The following is a 27,429-nucleotide window of genomic DNA, read 5'->3' on the forward strand; positions in this document are numbered from 1 at the left end:
TACAGCTTAATACTTTGGTTCTTAAACAAGGTGGTACTTTCTGCCAGTTTCCCAGCCTTCTATTAACAAGGTTCTCCTACCGTAGTAGTATTACAGAGCCAGGGGATCACCACATTCCTCCAACTAGTTTGGGATTATTTTCTTTCCAGAAGATCACTTAGAATCATAGAATCGTAGAGTTGGAAGAGACCACAAGGGCCATCCAGTCCAACCCCCTGCCGACCAGGAAACACCATCAAAGCATTCTTGACATATGCCTGTCAAGCCTCTGCTTAAAGACCTCCAAAGAAGGAGACTCCACCACATTCATTGGTAGCAAATTCCACTGCCGAACAGCTCTTACTGTCAGGAAGTTCTTCCTAATGTTTAGGTGGAATCTTCTTTCTTGTAGTTTGAATCCATTGCTCCGTGTCCTCTTCTCTGGAGCAGCAGAAAACAACCTTTCTCCCTCCTCTATATGACATCCTTTTATATATTTGAACATGGCTATCCTATCACCCCTTAACTTTCTCTTCTCCAGGCTAAACATACCCAGCTCCCTAAGCCGTTCCTCATAAGGCATCATTTCCAGGCCTTTGACCATTTTCGTTGCCCTCTTCTGGACATGTTTCAGCTTGTCAGTATCCTTCTTGAACTGTGGTGCCCAGAACTGGACACAGTACTCCAGGTGAGGTCTGACCAGAGCAGAATACAGTGGTACTATTACTTCCCTTGATCTAGATGTTATACTCCTATTGATGCAGCCCAGAATTGCATTGGCTTTTTTAGCTGCTGCATCACACTGCTGACTCATGTCAAGTTTGTGGTCTACCAAGACTCCTAGATCCTTTTCACATGTACTGCTCTCAAGCCAGGTGTCACCCATCCTGTATTTGTGCCTTTCATTTTTTTTGCCCAAGTGTAGTACTTAAATTTCTCCTTGTTAAAATTCATCTTGTTTTCTTTGGCCCAGTTGTCTAACCTGTTAAGGTCATTTTGAAGTGTGATCCTGTCCTCTGGGGTATTAGCCACCCCTCCCAATTTGGTGTCATCTGCAAACTTGCTCAGGATGCCCTCAAGCCCATCATCCAAGTCATTGATAAAGATGTTGAATAAGATTGGGCCCAAGACAGAACCCTGTGGCACCCCACTAGTCACTACTCTCCAGGATGAGAAGGAGCCATTGATGAGCACCCTTTGGGTTCAGTGAGTCAGTTACAAATCCACTGAATGGTAGCATTGTCTAGCCTGCATTTTACCAGCTTCTTTACAAGAATATCATGGGGCACCTTGTCAAAGGCCTTGCTGAAATCAAGATAGGCTACATCCACAGCGTTTCCTTCATCTACCAGGCTTGTAATTCTGTCAAAAAATGAGATCAGATTAGTCTGACATGACTTATTTTTCAGAAACCCATGCTGACTTTTAGTGATCACATAGTTTCTTTCTAGGTGCTCACAGACCGTTTGCTTAATGATCTGCTCTAGAATCTTTCCTGGTATTGATGCCAGGCTGACTGGGCGGTAATTGTTTGGATCCTCTCTTTTCCCCTTTTTGAAAATAGGGACAACATTTGCCCTCCTCCAGTCTGCTGGAACTTCGCCTGTTCTCCAGGAATTTTCAAAGATTATTGCCAGTGGTTCTGAAACCACCTCTGCCAGTTCTTTTAATACTCTTGGATGTAGTTCATCTGGCCCTGGAGACTTGAATACATCTAAACTAGCCAAGTATTCTTGTACTACCTCCTTACTTATTCTGGGCTGTGTTTCCCCTGCTGAATGATCGGCTCCATATTCTTCAGGTCGGGCATTGTTTTCTTTTTTGGAGAAGACTGAGGCAAAGAAGGCGTTGAGGAGTTCTGCCCTTTCTCTATCCCCTGTTCACATTTCACCATCTTCTCCTCTAAGTGACCCCACTGTTTCCTTGTTCTTCCTTTTGCCACGGACATACCCATAAAAGCCCTTTTTGTTGCTTTTAACCTCTCTAGCAAGCCTGAGTTCATTCCCTTCTGGCTGAAGTGAGACCCAAGTACGGTTTTCTTTTGTCTGTATACTTTTACAAAGACAGTTACAGGTAGGTAGCCGTGTTGGTCTGAGCCGAAGCAAAATAAAAAAATTCCTTCAGTAGCACCTTAAAGACCAACTAAGTTTTTATTTTGGTATGAGCTTTCGTGTGCATGCACACTTCTTCAGATACACTGAAATAGAAGAGCCAGACCCTTATGTATATTTATAGGGTGGTGGGGGTGGGTGGGAATGGGTGATGGGCTGATAGGAGTGGTAAACCTGTTGATGGCTGTTAACGACTGTTGATGACTGCAATAGGTCCTGCGGGGAGGGGGAGGGGGAAGCAAGGGCTGAGGCGCTAAAGAAAGCTTGATCATGCATAATGAGATAAGAATCCTATGTCTTTGTTCATCCCAGGTGGCTCCATGGTTTTAAGCTTGGTAATGAGTTCCAATTCAGCAACTTCCCTTCCCAGTCTGTTTCTGAAATTTTTCTGTAATAAAACAGCTGCTTTGAGATCTTGTATAGAATGTCCTGGGAGATTGAAGTGTTCTCCTACTGGTTTCTCTGTCTTGTGGTTCCTGATGTCAGATTTATGTCCATTTATCCTTTGGCGTAGGGTTTGGCCTGTTTGTCCAATATAGAGAGCTGAAGGGCACTGCTGGCATTTAATGACATACACAATGTTAGAAGATGAGCAATTTAATAGGCCTGAGATGGCATGTTTGATGTTGTTGGGTCAAGTGATGGTGTTGTCTGGGTGTATGTGGCAGCAAACATCTCTCCAAGATGTCTGGCTCAAGGTCAGCAACCACACTACCTGGGGTGTATGAGACCTCCATATCTTTCTGGTATAATTCCTCTGTGTATTCTTGCCACCTCTTCTTGATGTCTTCTGCTTCTGTTAGGTCCTTACCACTTTTGTCCTTGATTATGGTAATCTTTGTACGAAATGTTCCTTTCATATCTCCAATTTTCTTGAACAGATCTCTGGTTTTCCCCATTCTATTGTTTTCCTCTATTTCTTTGCATTGCTCATTTAAGAAGACCCTCTCGTCTCTCCTTGCTATTTTTTGGAAATCTGCATTTAGTTTCCTGTATCTTTCCCTATCTCCCTTGCATTTTGCTTGCCTCCTCTCTTCCGCTATTTGTAAGGCCTCGTTGGACAGCCATTTTGCTTTCTTGCATTTCCTTTTCCTTGGGATGGTTTTCGTTGCTGCCTCCTGTATAATGTTACGAGCCTCCATCCATAGTTCTTCAGGCACTCTGTCCACCAAATCTAAATCCTTAAACCTGTTCCTCACTTCCACTGTGTATTCATAAGGGATTTGATTCAGATTGTATCTTACTGGCCCAGTGGTTTTTCCTACTTTCTTCAGTTTAAGCTGGAATTTTGCTATAAGAAGCTGATGATCTGAGTTAGAGTCAGCTCCAGGTCTTGTTTTTGCTGACTGTATAGAGCTTCTCCATCTTTGGCTGCAGAGAATATAATCAATCTGATTTCGATGCTGCCCATTTGGTGATATCCATGTGTAGAGTCGTCTCTTGTGTTGTTGGAAAAGAGTGTTTGTGATGACCAGCTTGTTCTCTTGACAGAACTCTATTAGCCTTTGCCCTGCTTTATTTTGAACTCCAAGGCCAAACTTGCCAGTTGTTCCTTTTATCTCTTGATTCCCTACTTTAGCATTCCAATCCCCTGTAATGAGAAGAACATCCTTCTTTGGTGTCATTTCTAGAAGGTGTTGTAAGTCTTCATAGAATTGGTCAATTTCACTTTCTTCAGCACCGGTAGTTGGTGCATAAACTTGGATTACTGTGATGTTAAAAGGTCTGCCTTGGATTCGTATCGAGATCATTCTGTCATTTTTGAGATTGCATTCCATTACAGCTTTTGCCACTCTTTTGTTGACAATGAGGGCCACTCCATTTCTTCCACGGGATTCGTGCCCACAGTAGTAGATATGATACCGGTAGTCATCCGAACTGAATTCGCCCATTCCCTTCCATTTTAGTTCACTGATGCCCAGGATGTCAATATTTATTCTTGCCATCTCATTTTTGACCACATCCAGCTTACCATTATTCATGGTTCTTACATTCCAGGTTCTTATGCAATATTTTTCTTTACAGCATTGGACTTTCCTTTCGCTTCCAGGCATATCCGCAACTGAGCGACCTTTCGGCTTTGGCCCAGCTGCTTCATCAGCTCTGAATCTACTTGTACTTGTCCTCTGCTCTTCCTCAGTAGCATGTTGGACGCCTTCCGACCTGAGGGGCTCATCTTCCAGCGTCATAACTTTTATATGCCTGTTGTCTTTGTCCATGGAGTTTTCTTGGCAGGGATACTGGAGTGGCTTGCCAGTTCCTTCTCCAGGTGGATCATGTTTAGTCAAAACTATCCACTATGACCTGTCCATCTTGGGTGCCCCTGCATGGCATAGCTCATAGCTTCTCTGAGTTATTCAAGCCCCTTCGCCACGACAAGGCATTGATCCATGAAGGGATGTTTGTGGCAGCAAAGTTGGCATCTGGGTTTATTGCAGGCTCTGGTACCAGTGTCCATGTTAAGTCTGGTGGTTGTATTATTGTGGGTGAGGAGTTGTTTAAGATTGGATGGCTGTCTGTAGGCAATGAAAGGTCTTCCTCTCAGAGCTTGTGAAAGGGAGCTGTCATTGTCCAGGAGAGGCTGTAGATCTCTGATGATGCGTTGTACTGTTTTAACGTGGGAGCTGTATGTGATGACTAGTGGTGTTCTGGACAATGACAGCTCAGCGCATTGGCGCACTGTATCACCAAACTCTAGCTGAGTTTTTCACCACATGTCCCACCCTTCAAGATCATTGCAGAAGGGGAGGTTATCTCAAGCCTCTCCTGAGCAATGGGTGAGCATGCAAGTACCAGACCACTTTGCACATTTTCAAAATTGCAGTTATTTCAAAATCACACATTGCAATATCAGTTTCCATTTTTAACACCAGCAATTCAAGGCAAATCTCTGTGTTCTTGTCAACTCTTGCCAGAGCTAATGTGCAAAATCAATAGGATCCATTTGGGGGCGCCAAATTGGTCTCACAGAGGACTCCATTTTGTGAAAGATTACAGTGTGTGTCCATTTTGTCTGGCTTTAGGAGGGTGGAGCGAGGACTCTGGGATGATCAGAGCCCTAGCACCGCCTTCCCCAAGCCGGAAGCCTAGTAAGTGCTTTCCCATCTTTGGGAAAGAGGGAAGGGGTCCAGGACCATACTAGAGCCCTGCTTCTTCCTTTCCAGACAAGATCTGTAACTGTGAAGATCCATTTGTGGGTGACAAATAATTGGCCTCAAAAGTCCATCCATATTATCCGTCTTGTGCAGGAATGAATAAATGGAGAATGAGTTTCCTTCACTCTGCATTTATTTATTTACTTCCCTGTGCCGCAAAGCTGCTGCTTATCCGATGGAAACAAAGACCGGTTATTTACTTCTGAATTAAAAATAATAATAAACATTGCCCAGTTATTTAAGCCTTATTCCTCCCTTCTCCCCTTCTGCGTTCCTGTGTGCGCATTTGTGTGTCTGTGTCTTCCATGTATCTAATAGGGAACATTCTCTTTCATTTAATATCTATGCTGCTAATTACTTCTACAGCTTGAATTTTAGAGAAAGTGTGCTAATTAAAAAAAAGAGAGATCTGTACTATAAAATAACAGTGGTAACAATATGTTGCATGTAAGTAAATATTATTAGTTTAGGGATCTCTAAATAGTAGCAGTTGTCCAGACATTACCCCGGCCGCCCCTTACGTAGTTATATCCTTATTTCAGGCATCGTGCTACATCGTGGTGTTTAGCCAGTGACATATCACGATGTTGAGGTGGCCTAAAATTGAGAAGATCCACTTGGGGGCGCCCAATATTGGCACAGGGCGCCATTTTGTGAAAGATTTCAAAGTGCCGTCCATTTTGTCAGGCTTCAGAAAAGGTGCCCTGGGATGATGCCAGAGTTTGGCACCGCCTTCCACAAGCCGGAAGCCTAGTAAGTGCTTGCCCAACTTTGGGAAAGAGGGGAGGGTTCTAGGACCTTGCGAGAGCCCTGCAGTTTCTTTCCCAGAGTCAGAGCTGTGCTGCCAGTTTTCCTGCACAGTTTACCAAGATGGCACAACATTGTGTGGGCTTGAAAGATTACCATCCTTTGGGAGGGCAGCGCTAGGGCTCTGGGATACTACCACCCTCGCATAGCCGAAATATAGACTCTCATTATTTACTTCTGAGTTAAAAATAATAACAATACCGGTAAACCTTGCCCAGTGATTTAAGCCTTGTTCCTCCCTTCTCTCTCTCTCTCTCTCTCTCTCTGTGTGTGTGTGTGTGTGTGTGTGTGTGTGTGTGTGTATGCGCTTGTGTGTCCTTGTCTCCCTGGTATCTAATAGGGAACATTAACCTTTCCTTTGATATCTATGCTATGAATTACTTGTACAGCTTTAATTTTAGAGAAAGTGTGCTGATCTAAAAAATATTTGTACTAGGAAATAATAGTGGTAACAATATATTAAGGTAAGGAAATATTTATACCAGTAAGTGTCAGACCTCTAAGTAGTAGCCGTTGTAAGGACATAACCCGTTTGCAACTACATAATTCCATCCTTATTTCAGACATGGTTCTATATTGGTATATCGCAATGTTTAGCTGGTGACAAATCACGATGTTGATAACCTGACATCGTCCAACCCTGTTGCCGCCCCTTTCCTTTCTGACCTCATTTCAATCTGCCAACTCCCATGAGCGCAGAACCTCATTTATGGTATAATAAATTGCATGCAGCACCTGCTTTTCTTCTTCTTCTTTGCTTCTTGAGGTACTTAACGCTGTTTCAAGTCCATTAGTACTATTCTCATTTTTACATAGAGCCATGGTATTTAATTCATCCAGAAGTCTGAGGTGGCACAAAATTGAGAAAATCCACCTGGGGGCGCCAAGTGGTCTTGCACAGGGTGCCATTTTGTGAAAGATTACAAAGTGCGTCCATTTTGTCTAGCTCCTGAGAGGGCAGAGCGAAGGCTCTTGGGTGCTGGCAGAGCCCTGGCACCACCTCCCCCAAGCCGGAAACCTAGTACGTGTACTTCTTGCCCATCTTTGGGAAAAAGGGAAGGACTCTAGGACCCAGGCTAGAGCACTGGCTCGCCCTTCCCAGTCCCAGAGCTGTGCTTGCAGTTTTCCTGCACAGTTGACTGATACTGCACAAAATGGATAAGATCTATAATTGATAAGATCCATTCCAGAGCCCTGACACCACATTCCTGCAGCCGGTAAAAACTTGTGCATTGGAATAAAGAAATGGAAAGTGAGTTTCCTTCTGACAATCCCTTTCTGCCTCATCTCTCAACCCTGTCCTAAGCCAACCCCCCAGTTAGAAGTCACTCTTGGGTTATTTACTTCTGTGTGCTTGTGTATCTGTATCTATGACCATTCTCTCACCTTTCCTTCGATATCTATGCTACTGATTACTTCTGCTGTTTTTATTTTAGGGAATGTGTTTAATTTAAAAATGATCTGTACTATAATAAATAACACTTTCAGATTTCTAAGCAGTAGCAGTTACCTGGACATTACCCAATTCACCTCTACATAGTTCTAACCTTATTTCCGAAGTCGTGCTATATATCGCGGTGTTGACATATCACGATGTCGAGGTGGCCCAAAATCGGGCTTTGCACAGCCATTTTGTGAATGATTTCAAAGTGCCATCCATTTTCTCTGGCTTCAGAGCCTGCAGTTTTCCTGCACAGCATGGATGTTTAGCAAGTGAAATTGAGAAGATCCACTTGGGGGCGCCAAATATTGGCCTCACACAGGTCTGCGCCATTTTACGAAAGATTACAAAGTCTGTCCATTTTGTCTAGCTTTGGGAGGGCGGCACTAGGACCCTGAAATGCTGCCAGAGCGTTGGCATCACCTTCCCAAAGCTGGTAAGTGCCTGCCCATTTTTGCGAAGGAGGGAAGGGCTCTAGGACCCTGCCAGAGCCCTGCCAGACCCTTCCCAGAGCCAGAGCAGTGCCAGCACTTTAGCATGCCAGCAGTTTTCTTGCACAGGGCGCTAAGCTTGGGGCAGCAGAAAATCGAGAAGATCCATTTGGGGGCATAGCCCTGGAACTTCCTTACAGAGCCAGAGCAGGGTGCGGAGAAGAGGTGGCACAAAATTGAGAGGATCCACTTGAGGAGAGTGCCCATACTTCTTTCCAGAGCGATGCCAGCAGATTTCCTGCACATGGCGCCAAGCCCGAAGTACCCCAAAACTGAGAAGATCAATTTCGGGGTAACAAATACCAGAAGCCTAGTAAGTGGTTGCCCAGCTTTGTGGTGGAGGGAAGGACCTGCAAGCTGATATGCTGCACAAGACTTGCCGAAGGCTCTGATGTCCTTTCCCTATTTTCCTTTATTCCAAGAAGTCCAGACATTGGTGTCTCATGGGCTAGCTGGTGTATTTGCAGCCTGTACTTTCTGGGAATCACTAACTGTCTTCTTGTTTCCCAGAGGGGAGTACACTTCCTCTTCCTAGACACCTGGTACAATCTTTGTTCAATAATTTCAAACATGCATGGAGACTCCACAGTTACTTTGTTCCTCCTGGAGTGGGTGGCTGGGTGGGAAATGGAAGCAGTACGCATGCACATTCAGTTGCCAAAGGCGTTCATGTCACCTAGGAGATTGCAGCCACAGAAATAAGAAAAGTTAGTTGTCTGAAGCCACTTCTTTGTTTGCATTGCAAAGCTGGGTTTTTTAAAAACAGAGTCCCATGACAGAAATGCACAGCTTTATTGAGGGAGCACCTGGTGTGGCAATTTTGCACTCTCTAACAGTTTTATGCCTGCACTGCTGCTAGGAATTCCACATAATCCCTGTTTATATATTTTTAAACTCTCCAGATCTGTAAAACATTGGCTCGTTTCTTAAGCTGGCTTAGCTCTGAGCAGGGTTTGTGGGCTGATTTGTGACAGGCTCTGCCTTTCTAATAAACTCAACATTTTTGATAGAAGTTGATATTTTAGCTTTCTCTAGTTTTGGACAGTGATTTCTTGTGTGTCTCTTCCTGGCAGTGAAAACAAATTAACTTTCCCACTATGTTTTGTTTGGTTTTTGGTGTCTCAAGCCTTTCTTTTCTTGAAGGTTCGTGGGAATAACAACTCTCCCATGTCCCCTTTTATCTCGTCCAGTAAAGCTGCTGCTTCCGTCACTGTTTTCAGCTTTTTATCCCTAAAAAACCAAATAAAGTGTGAGGGAACATGTTTAAAGAACTGCTTCAGATCTTAAAATGTGAACTTTACATCCCTCAACCATCTATTTAAGGCTCTCTCTAGGAGGCAACCTAACTGGGTGTACATTTCAACAGTTTCCTTTTAATATCTCTAAATGTTTTCCTGCTCTGTTCAACAATGAGCCCAAATCATATCCTCCCTCTTTCCTTAAAGAGTAAACAATATGATGTTTCCTTATTTCTCATCTCTGAGTAAACCTCATTGAGACTGCCACATATCAGTGGATGTCCTAGCTTCATCTAGAACCTGCAAATCTTTACAAGTTCTCTTAAAACTACAAACCTTCCACGCCATCTCTTTTCTGATATCGTGGAAATTTACCGTATTTTGTTCCACTAAGGTAACCTCCCTGCTTCTCTGTGGTTATTAAAATTATTATAATCTAATAATCTAATAACTCAGAACTCAAAGCAAATACAGGCAGTATAGATTATACCCTGTTTCCTTGAAAATAAGATGTAGTCATAAAATAAGCCATAGCAGGATTTTTAAGCATTCAAGGAATATAAGCTATACCCCGAAAATAAGACATAGTGATAGGCGCAGCAGCAATGCCAGCCACGGCAGGAGGAGGAGGAAAAAATAAGACATCCCCTGAAAATAAGCCATAGTGTGTTTTTTGGGAGAGAAAATAAATATAAGACGGTGTCTTATTTTCGGAGAAACATGGTAGCTGTTTAATTTAACCATGCCCCTTTCATTTTCCAGGGTATTCTCCCCCACGCCAACCACTCGGTACAAGAAAGCCATATATCTGGAATACATAGATTCTACCTTCACACAAACAAAACCCAAGCCTGCTTGGATGGGTAAGCAAAAGGATCTTCTTCTTTTTTTGTAGAGAGAGGGACTGATTGTTAAACCACTCTGGGAGTCATAGGATAATAGGGGTCTCCTAACAACACTAAGCATCCTTAACAAACTACAACTACCAAGATTCTTTGGGGGAAGCCATGACTTTTTAAACTGGTATAATACATTTTCAATGTATAGTGCAGATGAGGCCGGACAATGCATAAATTGGAATCAATTATTAATTCCCCAATTTACATAAAGCACATAAAACGAACATATGAGGAATCTCTTCTACACTGTCCAGTTGGAGGCATTGAGTTCAGTGGTGGGTGGGATTGCCAAAGGCTTTTTTTCCCTGGACACCCACAACCTTTCTTCCCCTAATAATAATAATTATTTTATTTTATTTTACCAAGCATGTTAACGCTGAATTTATACAAGTTAGTACACGTAAGTTAATTGTTACTTGTATTATGCTGGTTTTTGAAATACTCGTTTTCTTGTATGCTTCTTTGTAGATCATTTGGTGAAGACGTAGGATATTTATGTTACAGCTGCATGTCTATATTAAGTAGATTGCTTGCTAATTTAGCATAGAATGGTTGGCTTAGGTATCCCCAAAGGGAGCTACTGATTACAAGATAGGCAGTGAAATGTATCTGAGAGAGATTGAGATCTGTGAACGTGCCCGTATCTTTTCCGTCTACGTCAGCTCTGCTACCTACATATTTGCAAATACTGAAATGTCAAAAGTATTCAGGGTTGTTTCATTCTAAGCAGTGTAAGTGCAAATGGGGCACTGCTCCACCAACCTCAGTCTGTGCTTAGCCTGCCTTTTCTGACTTAAACCAGTCCGGGGTGGGGGTGGGGGGTAACACTGCTTATCAGCTTCATTTGTTAATTCAGGTTTTCCCCATTTGTTCTGATCTACCGCTAAAAAGAGTGTTTTCAGTGGTAAGCTGCAGGGCAAGGGGAAACTCGCTTGGACGTTCGTGCCTATAAAGCGCGGGTCCAGCAGAAAACCACTCAAACCTCTCTTTTCCAGGCGCTACACAAGTGAAAATGTGTACAAGCCTTCAGTTGGCTCTGCCCATCACTGTTTCTGGCTCCACCTACTGTTTGGGTCCCCTGCCTTCTCTCTCACAAGTCCCAATGGGCACCAGCAGTGCTCGGAACTCACCATGAGCGTCTCATTTGTTCTCTTACAATGGCAATGGCACACACCTGAGAGGTGCCAGAACTGAGTTCTGGCAAATTCCGGCTGGGGAAAAGAAAGCCCTGGCTCCATCTTCAAAGCTGACAGAGGCAAAAGCAAAACAAAAACATCCCTAAACTTTGGGCAAACAAAACTAAAAAGCTCTACGACAACTTTTATATCTGAATTTTCACTTTTTGAAATATGGCAACCCTAAGAAAGCTGTCCAGTCTCACCTCTCTGGGTGTTGTTGGTTGTTACCTTAGCTTTCCTGTCCACCTCCTCCTCCACCCAAATCATGGAGATGCCCACACAGGCATGAACAGACAGGGCTGGTTCAACCTTGTCAGAGAAGTACTAGGCTGGCTGCTTACCCAGTCTAAGGATCAGAACCGCTTGCTGCACTAGTTGTGCCTGCCCCTTTCACTTATTACAGGCTTGAAGGGGTGGGGTGGGGGGCTATTGTTGTTGGGTTGACATCTTTACTTGTGCAGCTGTATATAGAGCACCTGCTGTGCCTTTGAACAGCATTTTGCCTATGTATCCCATTGATCTGAACATTAAACATTTTGGTAAAAACTGCAACCTGAGTTCAAATTCTAAATCAAGTGGGATCCATGACATTAAGGTTCCCATCCTTCTTCTCCCCTTCAGGTCTTCTGGGCCCTACCATCCGAGCAGAAGTTCACGACAAGGTGGTCGTAACCTTTAAGAATCTGGCTTCCCGTCCTTTCAGCATCCATGCCATAGGGGTGTCCTACTGGAAAGCTTCAGAGGGTGAGTTTTATAGACACAGACCACCATGTCCATTCATATTGCACACCCCTTTAACAGAATTTGGTATGACCCACACATTCTAACACCCAATCCAAGGCTGCCCAATTAGCTTTGTGGCTGATCAGGGATTCAAACCTGTTTCTACAGCCATATCCAGATTGGGTTGGGTTTGGTTTTTTTACAGATGTATTCTGCAACATGGTATTGATGCAATGATTGATTCATTAGTGGTGCATTGATAATGGACCATCCAAACATCATTCCACTATAAGCTGATCTGCAATGCTTCCCCTTATTGTAATGGGGAGGATTCTTGACCTAAAGCACAACAAAAGTGCTATAACTCCCCACCTCCCATCACCATCCTGGAACATTTGTTGTGTAAAAAGCTACAGGATTTCAGCTAGAAGTTACAGGAGACTCACCAGTTGAGAACAAAGCAGTGTGACTGTCTCAAAACCTTCACAGTTGCAGTGAAGTGGCAGCAGGCACTCCAATATTTGAAGAGTGAGAGACTCCGGGGTGTGTGTGGTTCCAGTACTTATCCAAGCTTTGTTTTCCTTGGTCATTAGAGACTGTGGTGTCCTTAGGATATCTGGTTATATTTATGCATCTATACAACCTGAGCATATGATGGAGGAGCTCACAGCTTAGATACTCCAACAGATCTTGCTCTCCCATTACTAGGTTTCCAGTTGGATACCCAAAGCCATAACTTTGCATTAAGCACAAAGAGCAAGTCTCTCTGTCTTCCCAGCTCCAGAGCGGATGAAATAAAGACTAGCTCTTGGGCTGTTGTCCTCCTGCCTACAATATGACATGGCCAGGTGAAAGGGGCAACCCTCTCCTAGAAGAGCATCGCCACCCAGTTGTCTCTGTGGCATCCCAAACCAATCCTATACCAAAATTGGAAGTAGGATCGAATATAATTGCCCCAATACCATAATGAGCACAAATCATTATGAATACACAATACAAAGGACATCTGGACAGTCCCTGCGTCATGTTCAGATCCAGCGTGCTGACTCCTGTAGTGTGAAAATTAGACCTGAGCAAAAGGCTGCCATAAATAGGGAAGGGGGATAAATTCAGTTCAGTTCTTATGTTAAGGCGAACCTACCTAATCCACGCTATACATGAGCTGAAACAAAGCAGCCCTCTGAAATCCACTCTTTGCCAAATTTTGCAATGCAGTTTTCCACCCAAGTAATGCATATACCAAAGTGTGCTTTAACATGTCAGTGAAATAAATTTACAAAAATGCATTATAATAGGGGAAATTGCTTTGCAAAAATAAGTACACAAGGCAAAATCACATGCACATATGTGTATATTGGGGGGTGGTGGGGGAATCACGCTAAAGTGCTGATGATTTTAATGGGGACATTTTTTTAAATTGTAAACTGATGGGGGAATGTAAACTTAAGACTGGAAAAATGAGAAACCAAAATTAAAAGATTCACCCATTCCTACCCTTAAAAGAAAGGACTGGCTCCAGCAACTGTAATGTTAACTGAAAGGTTGCTTATGTGTTTTCAGGGGCAGGTTATGATGATGCAAGCAGCAGGCCAGAGAAAGAAGATGATGCTGTGGAGCCTGGCCAGACTCAGACTTACGTGTGGGACATCTTAAAAGAGCAAGGTCCAACTGGATCTGACCCACAGTGTTTGACTTATGCCTACTCCTCTCATGTGGACAGTGTCAAGGACATCAACTCTGGCTTGATTGGGGCCCTGCTGGTTTGTCAGCCAGGTAAGACCAAGAGATGGAAGAGACCTTCCCATTTGTATCACTTTTTTCTGAAATACCTGCAGACATTTCACAGACGTTTATTCAACACATTTCTATAGCACTTAATTATTCACATTTCTAAGTAGTATACATAAAAACAACTTACAGAAAATGGGACAATGAAACACTAAATATGTATAATAAAACCAAACACTTCCTTAAAATGCCTGCTGGAACAAAAATGCCTTAGTTGTGTGCCTACAGTTCAACCAGGAGGGTGTCTGTCTAATTTCAGGTGGGAGGGAGTTCCACAGGCTTGGGGCACTACACTGAGTGCACGGCTTCTAGTAGCTACAAACTGTGCATCTGAGCCATGGAGGACCACACCAGCTGAGACTCCCCAAAAGATCTCAGTGATCAGGCCAGGATATAAGGGATCAGGTGGTCCTTCAAATATCTTGGGATTCATGTTGTAATGGGCCTTATTAGCCCTTGTCTCTGCAGCCTTTACAACACTCCTAAAATGTAGGCCAATATTATCTATATTGTTTGGAGTTAGGTACAGGGCAACGAAGCTGAAACATAGTGGCTTGCTTCATGCCAACCAATAAATTCGTGGCTGGGATGAGATTAGCACCCAACATTGTCCAACACATTGCTCCATGCATAGACACAACTTGTGTTATCACCTCACATACCAAACCTTTCAACTGAGTCAGTTCACATGTTTAGCTTGTGAGGAATCTACTGGTGCACATGCGAAGCACCCACATCTCAACTAGCACAGCAACAGCATGGGAGTTCACACAACCTCTTCCATGCATAGAAAAGACCTGTGGAGAGGGCTGTGTGGCTGTGTGGTTGACGTGTTTAGCCCAGTCCTCTGCTCTGTTCTAAACAACTGTGCTCCCTGGAAGAGAGGGGAAGGAGAGGGAGGGAGAAGAAAATATCTGAGACAATGCAGAGAGTTAAAGCAACATTTCAAGAGTCCTGTTTTGTTCCGTTCTGGAAGCTACTCATTTCCTATAACACAAGGGCATTATTTTTATTGGCCAGCTGTGAGTAGAACACAAGAGCTCTTGGGAGGTGCCAGCAATGGAAGTTTCTGAAGTGCAAATGCTTTTCATGATAACCAACCTTTGCCAAACCACTTCTAAAACTATACTACAAAAGTATGTTTCTGACCAGTGCAGGCATTATGGCTTCAGTACCAAGTCAGTTGTTTTTTTTAATAAAAAAATAACTTGTACCCCAATACTTTGCTTAAACTTAAACCAGTTGAAGAGTTACCAGTATGTTAAGTAGCAGCCAGCTGCAGTTCTATTTAGCTGATAGCTGGGGGCTTGTGAACAGGACTTGTAAACAGGGGTGTTTTTATGGCATTTAGTAGGGGTGTTTGAGGGGAAGGCTAAGGTATATGTAGGACCAAGAGAAATGGACAGTGAGGGAGCTGCTGCAGCGACCTTCCAACACCTGTGCCATGCTTTTCTTCCTGCCTGAGAATGTGCAAAACTACACTTGCAGCAAGTGCCTTGCTGGAAGAGACGGTATAGCAATTTGAGGCCCACCTATCCACCTATCCTTGAGCTTCTGGGAAAGATGAGGAATTTATTGACAGAGCAGAATGCACTGTCCTGGAACAGCAGTGGAGGAAGATTGCACATTGCAGGAGACGAACCCCAGAGCAACATGACACACAGAAGCAGGACTGTCAGGAGCCATGCTGCGTCAGTGGAGCTACAAAATGGATTCCATGCCCCCACTTCTGACACCAATTCTGGGCCATTCCCAAGAGAAAGTGGTGGAGTCTGCAGCAGTGTGCAGAGGAAACAGGATGTCCCAGGAAGTGTGCTGTCTTCCAGGTGCAAAGATTCACAGTATGACAGAGAAGTTGCCAATAACCATAACCACTTCCTTCTGATTCATGTAGGTACAAACAATACTGCCACACACAGCCTTTGATGTACAGCAAGGGATTATGAGACTCTGGGAAGGAAGCTGACGGGCCTTGGAGCACAGGTGGTTTTCTCATCACTCCTTCCTGTTGAAGGTTGTGGCCCAGGAAGAGAGAGGAAAATGCTGGAAGTAATCACTGGCAGCACAGGTGTTGTTAGGAAAGGTTTGGTTTCTTGGACCATGGTCTCTGCTTCCTTGAGGAAGGACTTCTGGCTAGAGACAGGTTGCACCTCACAGCAGTTGGCAAGAATGTGTTTGTTAAAAGTCTTGCAAACCTGATCTGATCTTTAAACTAAATCCTGAGGGCGGGGGAAGAAAATACAGGGGAACACATATTATGAGGGATAATAACTTCATTGATGCACAGGAAACTGAGGTGGTGCTCCAGAATTCTGTAAAAGGGCAGGAAACTGCAAGAAGGAAGCAGCTGGAGGGAATGGCTAATGGTTTCAGTTCTCTCTGTACTAATGTTCAGAGTATGTGAAACAAGCAAGACGATAATATAGGATGGCAAATATGACCCAATAGGCTTTACCGATAGCTAGTGGGATGAGGCTCATGACTGGAATGTAGAAATTAAGGGGTATAACCTGTTCAAAAGGAATAGACAAAACAACAAGGGAGGAACAGTAAAGGATGTGTACACTTGAGAAGAAATCCATGAGAAGGAAGTACAAGATGGATGGGAGCTTCTTAAAGGTGAACCATTGAAGGCACAAATGCAGACAATTCCAACAAGTAAGAAAAGTGAGAGGTATCTAAAGAAAGCAGTGTGGCTGCATAAGGAGCTTACAGATGAAGTGAGATTTAAGAAGGGCATTTATAAAAAATGGAAGAAAGGGGAAATCATGAAGGAAGGGTATACACGAGTAGAAGGGAACCAGTTGCAGGGGAAAGGTTAGGCGGGACACAATGTGTGCAGAGGAGGGCAACCAAAATGATTAAGGGTCTGGAAACCAAGTCTTATCAGGAATGGTTAAGGCAGATTGGTATGTTTAGCCTGGAAAAGATTAGACAGAGAGGAGATATGATAGCAATATTCAAATATCTAAAAGCTGTCACATGAAGATGTTTTCTCATACTTCAGAGAGTAGAACCCAAACCAACAGGTTCAAATTACAAGAAGGGAGATTCCGACACCAGGAATAACTTTTTGAGGGTAAGAACTGTTTGACAGTGAAATGGACTCTCTCGAAAAGTGGACTCTCCTTTCTTGGAGGTTTTTAAGCAGAGGTTGGATGGCCTTTAGTTGAGTTTATGCACTTCAGGAACTACCCTGTTTCTCATATTTTAAGACATACCCATAAAATAAGCCATAGCAGGAATTTTAAGCATTCAAGGAATATAAGCCATACCCCGAAAATAAGACATAGTGATAGGCACAGCAGCAATGCCGGCCGCGGCAGGAGGAGGAGGAAAAAAATAAGACATCCCTTGAAAATAAGCCATAGTGTGTTTTTTTGAGGAAAAAATAAATATAAGACATGTCTTATAATATGAGAAACACGGTAGAGGACCCTAAGGGTCCCCTCTAACTACAATTTCATGATTCTATAACTCAAAAGCTGGATCACTTATATTTTGGTAAATCATAATAAAAGAATTTTTCAAAATTAAAGTTCTAGTCTTGGTTTTGCTTGCTAGCATTACCTACCTCTCCTCTTCTTCTTCTGAGCTTATTTTGTGGGTTTCTTGCTGCAAAAGAGAGGCATGGAGAGGTTTGGCAAAGAGCACCCCAGAGATTATATAATTGTCCCTACTGTGATGTAAGTGGTGGCTCTTTATCTCTGCCCAGCCCTGCGTACTGGGTACTGGAGATTTTCTTTTACTTTTTTTAATGATTTCATTTTAAAAAATCTTGTATGCAGGGACCCTGATGAGTGAAGGAATTCGAAACATAGTGCAAGAATTTGTGCTACTCTTTGCCGTGTTTGATGAAGGTAAGAATGGTGTGGGGAGGAAGGGAAGAAGAGGGTAGAACATTTGCCTTGCATGTGGAAGATTCCAGGTTGAATCCCTGGCATCTCCAGGTGGGGCTGGGAGAGACCTCCCCTCTCTTTAAGCTTGGAGAGCTGCTGCCACTCAGTGTAAAATATACTGAGCTAGAGTGAGTGTAAGGCAGCTTCCCATGTTCCATCTTTTGTATGTGTTTCCATATCCCTGCAGGGGAAAAAAACCTTCTGTAGCTAATAGCAATTTCCTTTCCCTTGCTAAGTATGATGCTAAAACTGGTGGTGACCCTGGACACAGCTTCAGATAAACGTATTTTAAGAGCTATGTTACAGACTAGGTTGGGTCTGGGCCACATAAGCTAATAACACAATAAATTGGTGTGTCTTTAGGGTGCAAAAAGGTTCCTTAAGAGTTTCAAGGACTGGCCCAGTGATTTGCCACTGAGATGTTATCATGCTTCAGCATGTGATAGCAATAAGGTAAAATAGTCCTAAAGCAATAGAGTAGACTGTATCATTTCAGATTATTAGTTGGTGGGTGTTACACTTTTTATTGCAGCAACACTGTAAAATAATTTCAAGTAGAATATTAGCCTAGCAGGAAGTTAGCTTTCTTCCTGATGCATTACTTTGTTTTTTAATTTCAAGAAACTTGGTCCTCAGGAGAACCATAACCAATATAATCCCTTACCTGGTAAACTAGATTGGTATAGTCCAGTCTGCCAGATGAATATTCCACCTATCTAATTCTGCTGCATGTGTTAGATCGGGTCTGATCCAGAGTGATATTGCCTTAGACTAAGGTTGAGGAAAGCGCTCAGGACATTGTCAGACTCCAATGCCCATCAACCCTAGCCAACATGGCCAGCAGTCAGGGTTGATAGGAATTGGAATCTAGGAACATCTTGAAGGCCACGGGTTCTCCATCAATTCCATAGCCCTTTTATAATATTGATGAGAAGCTGCACAGGTTAGACAGGAGCATCCCAAAGCAATTCCGACAGTCCGTCAGACTTTGAAGGGCTAGTTACGAAACAGGAATTAATTCAATTACAGTGGGAGAATGAGTAAAAGAGTATAGGAAAAAAGAATTTTAATTTGTTTATAGTAGTCTCAGGATTTACCCCCATTTTAAGTGATAATTCTATGCCTGTTTCCTCAAAAGTAAGCTTCATTAGTCAGTGGAACTTACTCCCAGGTCAGTATGTACAAGGCTGCTGACTTATTTTGCTGGACTTTACAGTATTCAACTAAGTTTTACTTAGAGTAGACCAACTGAAATTACTGAAACTAACTTTGTCCTGTTCTTTACTTTCAGTGGGTCTACCATTCACACTGTGAGTAAAACTTTGTTGAATACCACCCACAAAACATTTTATGACACTCTTCACTAAACTTTCAATTTACACACACAGACACACACACACAGACACTAACAATAATTAAAAGCCAACAACAGTTAAATAGATAAAACAGAAGAAAGTAGGCATTGAAAATCCATAAAATTCAACAGAACTGATAAAGTAAGACCTACAGCCAGCTTTCCTGGTAAGGAACCCAAGCAAATAAAAAAGCTCCACCTGAAAATGACACCAGAGTTGCCGTCAAGTGAGTGAGCCTGTTAGTTTTTGTTGACATGATATTGTAATTATGGGTTAATAGCTTGGGAATAGCCCAAAAAGTATTGAAATACATTAAAAACACTCAATTAACTGAGGTTCTGTCCCTCCACAGCAGAAGCCTGCCCCCCAAACAAAAGCTTGTCCCTGTAATGCCCTCTTTGTGGGGGTGGGGATTTTACCTGTGATCTCCTCAATAAAGGCTCAACAACTTTTTGGTCCCTTCGTAACAAAAATCCTGGCTATCCCCATGGTTAATAAGATCCAGAAAAGGGCAGGCAAAATGATCAAAGGTTTGGATAAACTCTCCTATGAGAAAATTCCTTTGTGGTTTTAGTTTAGCAGGGAAAAGGCAAAAATGAAAAAGTGGATTGGGAGATGTTTCTCTCTGTGTGTCATAACATTAGAACTAATGGACATCCAACAAAGGACTTATCCACACTTACCTTTTGCCTCACTCTTTCCCAGCACAGGTCCATGTTTTAAAACTCCATGTCCAAGCACTCTCTCTTTTTTTTGCCATGTTTGTTCTTTTTTCAATAATGACTTGCAAGTTCTTTCATAGCAGCTGCCTCTGCCTATTCTGTATATTTGAAGCATAAATTCGTGTGGATCTTGAGAAGAGTCATGCAATCTTCCTCTGTCTTTCAAATGTATCCCATCAGGCAAAAGCTGGTACTCTGAATCCAACACCATAGGAAATGGTTTGTCCCCTGACAAGAGGGCTGAGCTGCACACTATCAATGGATTCATGAATCTCTCCCAGCCTGGTAAGTGCCACCTATACCTTTCCCCTCAATAAAAAAAGAAGTGAATGATGGAATGATTGACAGAAGGTGATGAGGCTGAACAGAAGCACAATGGAAAAGCAGAGGGGTGTTTTAAATTTCTATATTCTATATAGCTTCTATACAGTGGTACCTCTGGTTAAGAACGTAATTCATTCCGGAGGTCCGTTCTTAACCTGAAACTGTTCTTAACCTGAGGTACCACTTTAGCTAATAGGGACTCCCGCTGCCGCAGCCACTGCATAATTTCTGTTCTCATCCTGAAGCAAAGTTCTTAACCCGAGGTACTATTTCTGTGTTTGTGGAGTCTTTAACCTGCAATGTCTGTAACCTGAAGCGTCTGTATACCAAGGTACCACTGTATTCTCAGGAGCCATTTTGTATGGTGGCCCAGGAGGGGCATTTTTCAGGGTTAGTGCAAGCTGTTTTGTGGGTTGAAGTAGAACACCAAGCAGCAACCCACTTTTCTAGACAAATATTCCCTACTGCCAACCAAGTCTTACTTTACCGTTCTGGCACCAATTTCTGCCTTCATCTAAGGTCATACCCACACCAGACATTTAAAGCACTGTTATACCACTTCAGCGGGAACAACAGTTTCTTCATGGCCATTGAAGTGGTATAATTAATAGTACTTTAAATGTCTGGTGTGGAGATGACCTGGCTAAATTCTGTGGCTTGAAGCACTCTGTTTCGCCATGCTGTACAAAAGGACTAACCCTAGTATTTTTGCCACTGTTAGAAGCTGATGGAGTTAGAACAGGCACAGGCAAACTTGGCCCTCCAGATGTTTTGGGACTGCAACTCCCATCATCCCTGACCACTGGTCCTGTTAGCTAGGGATGATGGGAGTTGTAGCCCCGAAACATCTGGAGGGCCAAGTTCGCCTATGCCTGAGTTAGAATATAGAATTCACAGATCTGTATGTTGCTGTTCCATAGCTATCAGAGCTATGGGGAGAAACATGCATTGCTGCCAAGGAGTGTGGTGGCGTCTCCTTCTTTGGAGGTCTTTAAGCAGAGGCTTGATGGCCATATGTCAGGAATGCTTTGATGGTGTTTCCTGCTTGGCAAAGGGTTGGACTGGATGGCCCTTGTGGTGTCTCTTCCAACTCTATGATTCTATTAAAGGCTGTGGAGTGACTCCATTGACCCAGATTAGTCGTTGGTTTCTCCTCTTCTGGAAGGGCTATAAAGGGCAATAACAATAGCAACTGCTCTGTTGATTCCTGGCTCAAGATTCTTGGCTGCAACTCCTGGCTCAAGATTCTTCCCTCTGTTTCTTTGTCCTGACCCCAAGTCCCTACACCCTATATGTTAGCACCAAAACCAATCATTCTTGAGTGATCAGGCTTCATAAACAAAGTTAGTGCTTCCAGCATAAGAGATTCACCATAGACTCTAACATGGTATTTAACATAATTATGTACAGATGAGATACAGTACATACAAAATGATCTTTTTTTTAATCCAGCATTAAAGCATAGAACATTTTTGTTTCTATCGAGTGGAAGACACTTTTTCTTTACCTTACAAGTGAGATTTGGCTTGGCTGCCAGGGGCAAAATAAAATCTTCAGGGCCAGATCCAGCCTGTGGTAGCGCCCATTGGGCATGTCTTGAGCATCACTGAACAGTTTCCTCACTTGTAAATCTTCTATATCTCCTGTAGATCTCAAGGTGTGCCAGAACAGACTGGTCTACTGGTATGTCATTAGTTTGGGCACCAAACCTGAAGTCCACTCCATTTTCTTTGAGGGCCACACTTTCCTTGTGAGACACCATCGGCATACTACTTTGGACCTCTCCCCAGCCACTTTCCTCACTGCTGAGACAATGCCCACAACTAGCGGCATATTTCAAATGTTCTGCCAGATCCCATCACACCAGCAAGGTAACAGCTATAGGAAAGAGAAAGTGCTAATGAAGGATCAGAAATGGAAAACCAATGGGTGAACCTCTCCCACCCCCTTTATTGAAAAATGGTATTTGAATTGATATGAGATGCATAGTAACAGGCTAGGATACAGAGAGGTTTCACTAGCTGCTGCACCCTGCCTTCTCTTGGGGCTCCAGCGTACTGTTAGTTCCTTAATTTAAAACTGTATAGGGCAGAAATGGGAGACCCTGTGGCCCTGCAGATGTTGATAGACTACAGATGCCATCAGCCTCATATATTTGTGAGTTGCTTAATTTTAAATTGTGTAGGGCAGAGTTGAGGAACCTGTGACCCTCAATATGTTGGTGAGCTACAACCCTCACCAGCCCCAGCCAGAATGGCCAGTATCCAAGGATGATAGGAGTTGCAGCTCACCAACATACTAAGGATCAAAGATTCCCAGAACAACAGCATTATTTGTCTGTAGAGGAGGTGTCAGACATCAACAGATTTCCCACCTGAAATGTGAAGGGGTGCAGGCCAGACACACGTTAACCACCTTAGTGGGTTCTAAGCCCAAGGAAGACAAAGTAGGCACATAGGAGATAACACTTATTTCTGACCTTTACTTCCAGCTGGCATGGAAATCTTAATTACAGTAGAAGTCTGTCCAAACCTACCCATGAAGAAGATGAGGGTGGTGGAAGGGGACTACGTGGACGAAGAGGACTACTTTGAATACAGTGAGGCTGATATGGAAAGCACAGTGATCCAAATGGGTGATTTTCCGCCCAGGATTACAGGCCGTTCCCGTGCCAAGAGGCTGCCTGTGACCTGGAAACATTATATAGCAGCAGAAGAGGTTGTTTGGGACTATGCTTCAGATAACTCCACTTATTTGTCCAGGTAACAGTGTCAGCTGTGTTTCTGTAAGCATAGGGTCTAAGTTTGTGTTGCAGGCTGCAGCAGAATCTCGCACAGTAATATTATCATTATCCTTGTTGTTCAGTTTCTATCCCTCCCTCCCTGATGGAGCCCAAGGTGGCAAACACATCAATACTAAAAATACATTTTAAAAAACATTCTAAAAACAAGTGATATTTCAGTCTTGAAATACCTGGGTAAACAGGATTGTTTTAGAATTCCACCTGTAGGTTACCTGGGAGGACATTCCACAATCTGGGAGCCACCACTGAAAAGGTTCTCTTCGTAGGTCAGTGCCAACCAGAGAGCCCCCCGTGGTGGTAGTAGTAGTAGTTATTTAATTTAGGAATTGTCTTTTACATATATGTCTCAAGGCAATTTACAGTCATATCATAAAAGCAGCTGTAGTTTTCCAAGCAGTACATCAGGTGCTTGAGAAGTGATGGCCAAAGCATGATAGCCCTCTCCAGATCTAACACCAGCTCATCCCAGAACCTTTATCCCTTCTCTTCTGCAGTGCTTACGCCAAAAAGTTTCTGGAACATGGTCCGCAGAGGATTGGCTCCAAGTATAAGAAAGTTGTGTTCGTGGAGTACGAGGATGCAAATTTCAAGAGGCAGAAGGCATTGAAACCGGACCACATGGGGATTCTAGGGCCAGTCCTTAAAGGAGAAACTGGTGATGAGTTTATGGTAAGAGATGAGAAAGGAAAGCTCCATGCTGAAAATGAAGGTCTAGTGAAGAGCCTGAAGAGGTTCTAAACTGCAACCAAACCAATGACAAACTTAGTTGGTCTCTAAGATGCTACTGGAAGGAATTTTTTGTTTGTTTGTTTCAACTACGTCAGACCAACACAGCTACCTACCTGTAACTAAACTGCAACTGTTCTGGCTGGACGCTTCATCTGAACAAAGAGTTGAGAACATTTTTTCTGCTGATGGCTCATGGGGTGTTTGCTGGTGGTGGGCAAGGTCAGAACTACCACTTTGTGATCACCAGTACACCACCCCACACACTTTGTCTCTCTTTCTCTCACCCCCCTTTCTTTCTCAGTCATTCACCCACACATCCACACCCTTCTCCTGCCCCCATACCATCCTAAGTCCTAACTATGACTTAGGTGATTGTCAGTGAGTTGCAGCAAGTCTTACACTCACACGCTTTCCTTCTGTTTTCCTCCTTTATCTGTGAGGGGAGTGAAAGTTTTTACTTTTACTTTCAAACAAACCACAGTTGCATGTTACAATTCTGTGATTCTATGTAATAACTTGGGGAACAGTGGTGTGCTCTAAAGGAAAAGTAAGGTTTGCGTAAGTAACCTTGTGTAAGTAACTTGGCTAACAAACCACAGTTCCCTGAGTTCACATGTGATGTGGAACTGTGGCTTGTTTTCTAATGTGAAAACAACAGTTTTCACTCGCCTCATCTTGCATATGAAGCAAGGAGAGCAGTACACAGGAGAGCAAGGAGAGCAGTACACCTGAGGCTTGCTGCAACTTCTTCACAATCACCTAAACCAAGTTTTAAATGATCATCTGAATGAACTTATATGGTCTAAACCATTATTTTAAAACAGTGCTGCTGAAGACTATTCTACCCCATGGTTTCAAGACTTAACTATTTATATATTTTGTCTTGGGAAACTGTTTGAGGGTTGTAATTCAGTATTTTTTTTCCTTCTTGAATCTTTTGCTAATTTGTAAATTGTGGGAGGCAGTGGAAGACAGGAGTGCCTGGCGTGCTTTGGTCCATGGGGTCACGAAGAGTCGGACACGACTAAACGACTAAACAACAACAACTGTCCTATTTGTTTTGTATTTCTACTAATCATGTTCTCAACCTGAGATTCAGGTAGGTAGCAGTGTTGGTCTGACATAGTCGAAATAAATAAAAAACTTTAAAAAAATTGTCCAGTAACACTTTAGAGAAGTCACCAGACCCTTATATATAGTGGGAGGGTGGAGTGGGATTTTTCTCAGATCAGCGGCACAGCAATGGGAGCATGCATGGCCCCACAGTATGCCAACATCTTCATCTTCACCCTCTCAAACCTCTCTTGTACCTGCTCTACATTGACGATATTTTTATTATCTGGACACATGGTCAGCAGACCCTGGACACCTTCCACCAGACATTCAATGACTTTCACCCCACCCTCAACCTAACAATGAACCAATCTATGCAAGAAATACATTTTCTGAACACTACTACAGTGGTACCTCTACTTACGAATTTAATGCGTTCCAAACGCACATTCGTAAGTAGAAAAAAAATTGTAAGTCGAATCCCATAGGAATGCATTGGGAGAAAAAAATCGTAAGTAGAAGCAACCCTATCTAAAAATTCGTAAGTGGAAAAAATCCGCATCCAAGATGGCGGACGGAGCTCCATTCGTAAGTAGAAACATTCATAAGTAGAGTTGTTCGTAAGTAGAGGTACCACTGTATAAAAATACAGGATGGGCACATAGACACCACCTTATACAAAAAACCAACTGACCAACAAACATATCTACCGGTACATGCTTCCAGCTACCATACCAAACAATCAATTGTATATAGCCAGGCCCTATGTTACAGCCGCATCTGTTCCAACTCTACAGACAGGGATTCTCACCTAAGAGATCTACAGCAAACCTTTTTGGAACTAAAATATCTGCCTGATGGAAGTTAAACAACAGATCAACAAAGCCAGACTGATATCCAGAGAGAACTTGCTGCAAGACAGACCCAAAACAGAAAATAACAGAACGCCACTAGTAATCAAGTTAAAACAGTTCAATGCATCATCAGAGATTTACAACCTCTCCTAGACAACAAGTTCTCTTTCTCAAGCTCTGGGAGGAAGACTTTTCATTGCCTACACACAGCCACCCAATCTTAACAACTCCTCACCCACAATAATACAGCAACCAGACTTAACATGGACACTTGTACCAGAGCCTGCAATAAACCCAGATGCCAACTTTGCTGCCACATACACCCAGACAACACCATCACTTGACCCAACAACATCAAACATGCCATCTCAGGCCTATTTAATTGCTCATCTTCTAACATAGTGTATGCCATTAAATGCCAACAGTACCCTTCGGCTCTCTATACTGGACGACAGGCCAAACCCTATGCCAAAGGATAAATAGACATAAATCTGACATCAGGAATAACAAGACAGAGAAGCCAGTAGGAGAACATTTCAATCTCCCAGGACATTCAATACAGGATCTCAAAGCAGCTGTCCTATTACAAAAGAATTTCAGAAATAGACTTGAAAGAGAAGTTGCTGAATTACAACTTATTACTAAACTGAAAACTATGGAGAGACCTGGTCTGAATAGAGATAATTGGATTCTTGTCTCATTAAATATGCTAAAGCTATTTTTGGTCATCTGCACACTATCCCTTGCTTTTTCCTGTAGGACTAATTGCAGTCATTAACAGACATCAACAGGTTTACCATACCCAGTGAGTCAATCACCCATCTCCTACTACCCTTCTAAGAAACCTCCACCCCACCCCACCCTCCCACTATATATAAGGGTCTGGCGACTTCTGTTTCAGTGTATCTGAAGAAGTGTGCATGCACATGAAAGCTTATACACCCAGAACAAACTTAGTTGGTCTCAATCTGGAATTTAACCTAGGATTCTCAGGGAAGATTCGGGGCTCGTTGACACAACCATTTCAGCAGTCTGTGGTAGTTTTCACAGAAATTGGCAGAGGCTGAATTGATTTGTGTCAAAGACTTCCAGTGCTATCTGCCAAGCACACGCTCATCAGGGGTGGTTCTTTTCTCCCAGCTTGCCAGTCTTCTAAACAATGTACAGGCACTGATAAAATATATTGTTACACCTGACATTTGGGCTCCAGCCAGGCTACAAATCCTGGTTAAAATGTGAAAACTGTCATTTCAGATTATGTTCAAGAATCTAGCCAGCCGGCCGTACAACATTTACCCCCATGGCATCACCAGTGTCACTTCCTTTTACCCCATGAGAAGCAGCAAAAGTAAGACTCGTTCAGCAAATGGGAGTAGATTCCTTAGAGTGGGAGGGGTATGGCCATGCATACTGTCTTTTTTTCTTTCTAATCAAACTTTTGTGGAAAGTACTGTGCCATGCAGCACCAGGAAAAACCGAATTCTTTGTTCTCTATGAGCATAAAGGGTAAAGGGGACCCCTGATCATTTGGTCCAGTCGTGACCGACTCTGGGGTTGCGGCGCTCATCTCACGTTATTGGCCGAGGGAGCCGGCGTACAGCTTCCAGGTCATGTGGCAAGCATGACAAAGCCGCTTCTGGCGAACCAGAGCAGCACACAGAAATGCCGTTTACCTTCCCGCTGTAGCGGTACCTATTTACTTGCACTTTGACGTGCTTTTGAACTACTAGGTTGGCAGGAACTGGGACCGAGCAGCGGGAGCTCACACCATTGCAGGGATTTGAACCGCCGACCTTCTGATCGGCAAGCCCTAGGCTCTGGTTTAACCCACAGCACCACCCGCATCCCCTCTATGAGCATACACACATTAAAATAACCAT

At 43.2% G+C, this 27,429-nt stretch overlaps 1 protein-coding gene across 6 annotated transcripts in view; it reads left to right on the forward strand.

Annotated features, from left to right (window-relative positions):
• F8 (coagulation factor VIII) overlaps positions 1-27,429 on the forward strand; it is a 78,107-nt gene that overhangs the window by 14,691 nt on the left and 35,987 nt on the right. For 4 of the 6 annotated variants that reach the window (XM_088664558.1, XM_088664560.1, XM_088664557.1 and 1 more), the window contains 9 exons: positions 9,985-10,085; positions 11,921-12,043; positions 13,583-13,795; positions 17,599-17,670; positions 19,967-20,071; positions 21,760-21,981; positions 22,602-22,872; positions 23,408-23,582; positions 26,804-26,897. In XM_088664558.1, the coding sequence (XP_088520684.1) occupies positions 10,082-10,085; positions 11,921-12,043; positions 13,583-13,795; positions 17,599-17,670; positions 19,967-20,071; positions 21,760-21,981; positions 22,602-22,872; positions 23,408-23,582; positions 26,804-26,897 (1,279 nt within the window). In that variant the 5' untranslated portion in view covers positions 9,985-10,081. Of the gene's footprint in view, positions 1-7,168; positions 7,305-8,052; positions 8,298-9,984; positions 10,086-11,920; positions 12,044-13,582; positions 13,796-17,598; positions 17,671-19,966; positions 20,072-21,759; positions 21,982-22,601; positions 22,873-23,407; positions 23,583-26,803; positions 26,898-27,429 lie in introns of those variants that run through there. The other 2 variants (XM_088664562.1, XM_088664561.1) reach the window with 2 other exon arrangements.

The sequence above is a fragment of the Zootoca vivipara genome, chromosome Z2 (genome assembly GCF_965207765.1).
Source record: "Zootoca vivipara chromosome Z2, rZooViv2.hap1.1, whole genome shotgun sequence".
NCBI classification, from domain to species: Eukaryota; Metazoa; Chordata; class Lepidosauria; order Squamata; family Lacertidae; genus Zootoca; species Zootoca vivipara.